This window comes from Charadrius vociferus, unplaced genomic scaffold (genome assembly GCF_000708025.1).
Source record: "Charadrius vociferus isolate BGI_N301 unplaced genomic scaffold, ASM70802v2 scaffold487, whole genome shotgun sequence".
In the NCBI taxonomy this organism is placed as follows: Eukaryota; Metazoa; Chordata; class Aves; order Charadriiformes; family Charadriidae; genus Charadrius; species Charadrius vociferus.
The window spans coordinates 744,438-749,579 of record NW_009649169.1 but is presented as its reverse complement, the minus strand read 5'-3'; the positions used below and the strand labels follow the sequence as shown (position 1 = coordinate 749,579).

At 37.4% G+C, this 5,142-nt stretch overlaps 1 protein-coding gene across 2 annotated transcripts in view; it reads right to left on the bottom strand.

Annotated features, from left to right (window-relative positions):
• PVRL3 (poliovirus receptor-related 3) overlaps nucleotides 1-5,142 on the bottom strand; it is a 40,846-nt gene that overhangs the window by 24,524 nt on the left and 11,180 nt on the right. For both annotated transcript variants that reach the window (XM_009888491.1, XM_009888490.1), the window contains exon 4: nucleotides 3,009-3,160. In XM_009888491.1, the coding sequence (XP_009886793.1) occupies nucleotides 3,009-3,160 (152 nt within the window). The remainder of the gene's footprint in view (nucleotides 1-3,008; nucleotides 3,161-5,142) is intronic.

The following is a 5,142-nucleotide window of genomic DNA, read 5'->3' as shown; positions in this document are numbered from 1 at the left end:
TTGGACCTCCATGGGCTGCAGGGGGACAGCCTGCCTCACCATGGTCTTCACCATGGGCTGCAGGAGAATCTCTGCTCCAGTGCCTGGAGCACCTCTTCTCCCTCCTTCTTCACTGACCTTGGTGTCTGCAGAGTTGCTGCTTTCACGTATTCTCACTTCTCTCTCCCAGCTGCTGTTGCACAACAGTTTTTCCCCTTTCTTAAAGTATGTTACCCCAAAGGTGCTACCACCATCGCTGATGGGCTTGGCAGCAGGTCCTTCTTGGAGGTGGCTGGCACTGGCTCTATTGGACATGGGGGAAGCTTCTAGCAGCTTCTCACAGAAGCCACCCCTGTAGCCCCCCCACTACCAAAACTTTGCCATGCAAGCCCAATACTGTCTGTATTCACAACGCTCTCTCAGAAGAGATCTACATATGAAGAAACAAAAGCAAAACAATGATAAAGCTCTGCTATGTTAACCCTGACAACATCCACTATTTAAGTAGATGACTCTGTACTTACAAGTGTACTTACATCTTCCTAGAATTGCTAGGATTGCTGTCTAACAACGGCTGACTTTACTTTAACGAAAAGTAGTCTCTTCCACAGAGCCATTTTAAAAGATGACAGAGGAAGCAAATACTTTCCTATCTGAATGTGAGTCTTGTAGGTCATACCTCTCTTGCAAATGGAGAAAGGGAAGCCTCAGTAAACAGTATGAAGGTGACGGGACACAGAGCCAAGAAAATAAAGTTTGATTCCTTGTGTATAAAACTGAGTGAATCTGTATTACAAGATCAAGTGCTTAATACATCAAGCCAACAGCTTGTTTTGGAAAACCTGTTGCTGTAGGACTAAGCCAGGATCACCCCTGAACTCCATGAGAGAAGCATGACTTGCTTTTGCTGGACAACTATACAAACTTTAACTTTACATAACTGAACAAGTAAGAAATAGCAAAGATATCTGTGACTCAAAGCCAAAAATCAAAAGTGTCTCCAGTTTCAAACACCATTTTAGTATTTCCCTATTCATGTAAAGACATATCATTTCTTGTAACTAAAAGCTGGTGAATTGATCATTTAGTCCCTGTAAACTACTTCTCTTGTATTCTCCTATTCCGCTTCATGAGTATTAGCGTAAAGGTTAGGAGTGCAACAGTATCTATTAAAAATACCAATTTTTTAACAATGCACATTAGGACCAAAAGCATTTTTTCCTCAGATTACATTCCGCTCCTACAATACATTTCAACTTAATAGTTATTTTTTTCTAGCAGTTAAAAAGCTTTGCAACTACCAGTATGTGACTGTTCAGAAACACTAATGTCATAAGTCTTCTTTGACAGCTTCATAAATCTGAAAAATTTGAAAAATAGCAGCTTTGTCTGCTATCTTCAAAGTTTCACTATGTTTTTGCCAAGTTTTATACATGGAAAATGGCTAAGACAGAGCAATCATTTAATTAGTTTCTTCTTCTACTACAGTACAGCAGTTCCATGTTCACCATTACTAGATAATACCTGCTTAGTTAAGTCTAGTATTAAGGTGGTAAGCAATTTGACTTGAAGTTTACCACTCCAGTCTTATTTTCTGTACTCCTGACATCAGTGTGTTTCCTCTGTAGAGTAATCTGAATGACTATTATTTAAGATGGACATTTTTGCTAATTCATAGTCACCTACCCACCCTGCATCATTTTAAGGGCATTTCAGTTATTTAGAGAGCCAGTCACACTGCAAAGTTGTTTTTAAGAGTCATAATAAAATGGGCCTAACACGAATTTCTGAAAACAATATAGGTACTGTACTTTATGATTTCCTCACCTCTCTCTTTTACCAGAAACTAATATACAGTGCTTTTAATCAGCTTGGTATAATATTCTTTAAGGTATCTAAGAGTAGAGTTCTGGATACCTGACTCAACATTAAACTGATGAGTACGACCTGCCTGAGCATTAGTTGTAGTGCCATGGCACTACATTTATTTTAAGTTACCTAAAAATCATTACATTGGTCTGGCTACACAGTCCAAGATTAATATGACATTTTTAAAAGCTGAAATTAATGTCAACTAAAGTATTTGTTTTTATTGGTGCACATACTTGTAGAACCATGACCCTGTATGATCTCTAGCTAGCTGAGGTTCATTTTTGGCACCAGCTAAGTTTTGCTATTTACAATAAAGTTACTCAGGCAAAACAAAGATGCTGAACAAAGCTGAAGAGCAGCACACATGTAAGCAGCATCCATCAGTCTACACCAAAGACTGCAGCTTAGCTATCTCTGCTGTAAGATAGCATTATGGAAATTTGGAGAGAGTTTGCACACTTGTACATCACTATTCACATATACCATAAGTTATGCTGTTCTTTCACAAAGAAAGTGTAATACTAAAATACTAAAACATTAATCACATTGTGTTAATAGATACGAGGATATTTTCCAGCAGCAGAGGTGCTACAACAAACAAGCTTGCCATATTACACTAAGATGATCAGCAAGCTTTCTGCATGATAAACTTTATGATTATTGGATACCTGCATCCCAAGAAAAAAAGCAGCAACAAGTAACTGGAGTACAATGCACACGTTCTGAACATAATCCTAACTTTCTTAAAGCAGAGCATCTTTCACTGCTCTAAATATAGTTGCTCCCCTCCCAGTAACATCTGTTTTTTCAATTTATTACAGACAAGGTACTGTTTATTGCAGTCAATATGGCTTGCCAAAACACAGGTTAACACTGGAAAAAACAAAATTCACCTACCAAGAGAAAGTAATAATTCTCAGAAGCACTATGGAAACTACCTCAACCTTAAGAATTTCCACTGTATGTTGCTGTTATTGAAGAGTCAGTTTAATCCCAAGTTATACTGTAGCTCTCAACTCCCTACTTTCAATTGCTTTTCATACAATTAAAACCCTTAAGTATTTTATGCACCAAATGGCTCTTTAGTTTGCTATTTCAACTATTGACCAAATAAATTCCAAGGTAACATGCTGTCTTTGCTGAGAATCAAGACTTACCTAGTATGTAGATAGTCTTCTGATCACTTCTCTGACCAAGGGAATTAGTCACCTTACAGATGTAAGTCCCAGTGTAGTTGTAAGTCAAAGGGCTGCTGAACTGCAGAGTATTGTTGACAGATAGCAATCCTTCAGGCCATTGTCCATCCAACCTAAACCAAAACCATTGGTTATATTTCAGCTGTGAATCCTTACAACTAAAGTCTAAATGTTACCAGTTTAAATTAATATTTGCAATAGTGAAAAGTTCACTCTCTAGCCCGTGCTCTGACATTGTCAGTGGGCTTTCATTGGATGTTCTCAGTCTCCACCTGAACATTTAGTATTTAATTTCTATGTCGAGTCCTTTAAATGTCAAATCTGCTGGCACTAGCAAGCTGTGCACAAAGGAACGCTACTACAACCAAGAAAACATTATCTCAAAAGAACTCGGAGGAACAATTCAACTCAAGACATACGTACTAACAGTCAAACTAAGATGCACTTATACTGCTGTCAGGATTATCTGCCTATTCTTTTGCATCAAGTTGAGCTATCACAATATTTTGTTTCTGTCAGTACACAATTTACAGGGCATTTTGACTAGGATTTATGAGCAAGAGTGCAAGCAGTTTCTTCCCTCTCAACCTGCCTTTCTTATCTCCCATCACTTTTCCATCTAAATTACAGCACTGAAAACAAATTTGGTGCTTGGGGATATGTTTGGGGACACAACTGGTTAAAAATTGTTTCCAATCAACTGGCTTTTCCAAATTACCATTGCCCTGTAGCATTCTGCATGTGATTGCAGTAACAACTGTGTAAGCACAACAGAGAAAGGGGAAAGCGCAGAGACACTGGAACTATTTTAACAGAGCTGCCAACTGCCCATTAAACACCTGTGTAATTTTATGCCACTGCATCCCATTTTGTTTTTATCTAAGTATCTACTAACAGCTAAGCAGGACTAAGTCAATATTCAAACATGTGATCACCAGGTCCCAGTCTCTTGGAAGCATTTAGCAAATATGATTTTAGAAGTAGTATCAAACAAAAAAGCCACCCCTGACACTTTAAAAATAGGTGCTCAAATGGAAAAAAAAAAACAACCCCACAGCTAACAGTAAACATGATCTGCAAAAAATGTAGGTTCAAGACAACATTCCCATTGCTTTGCTGACAATGACTATCGCCCCAAATTACTTCAGCCATATAAAGCTGCTAAGTGACAAAGCCTATGCTTCAGAATTCATAGTACCAGAAGTATTTATGCAAAAATTATCATGAAATAGTCAATTGGTTTTAAGTCTGTATTCTAATGAATTTGTCATACGTGCAACATTTTAAAATGTTATTGACCACAAAAATATTACTGTACTAGCAAATACAATGTCACCTTTGCTTCCAAGAGATGAAGATATTTTGGTGAGGTAGTTCTACAAGCTATTATAATTTGAAACCAGTAAGATAGCACACAATTTCAATACAGCTAGTTGCCATTTCCTTAAACACTCAAGCTATCCTTATTTTGCATAGCATTTTTTTTCTCCTGCTTGAAATTCTTCATTCACCAGTATTACAGCTTCTTGGATGAGTTTTGTTGTTGCTCAAACAAAAAGTTACACTAGTTTTATTCCGGAAAATTAAGTTTTTCTTGTAAAAGTTGGTTCAGTTTTAACCTTAGGAAGTTTAAAAGTAACCTCTGAAGCTTGAAGTGCTTTAGTTATATTTAAATATGTATTTTTCTCTTGTAATTGGAAATAGAGGTTGTATTGATTAGTTCTTACATACCTCAAAATCAAATCAGAGAACCGAGAACCCATTTATCTGAAGAAGCAAGCAGTATGGCTGTTGAGAGCCTGGCATGCTTTTTTAAACATAGGAATTTCCATGTGTTGAAATCTCTCGTCACACTGAATTTGAGCCAAGCATGGGATGGGGATGGCAGGCTACTGTAGCACATAGGTAAAGCATGCATTTTATTAAACCTACTTTAGTGTAGCCATGCCATTCTGACTAGAGTTAGCTACAATACTGACTTAAGATTTCAATGGCTGCTTTTAGGATTGAGTCAGTTATAGTAATGTTTTGTTTCCCTATGAAAGTGACATCGAGCAATTGCAAACTTAACAATACAGCATTTTCAAACCACATT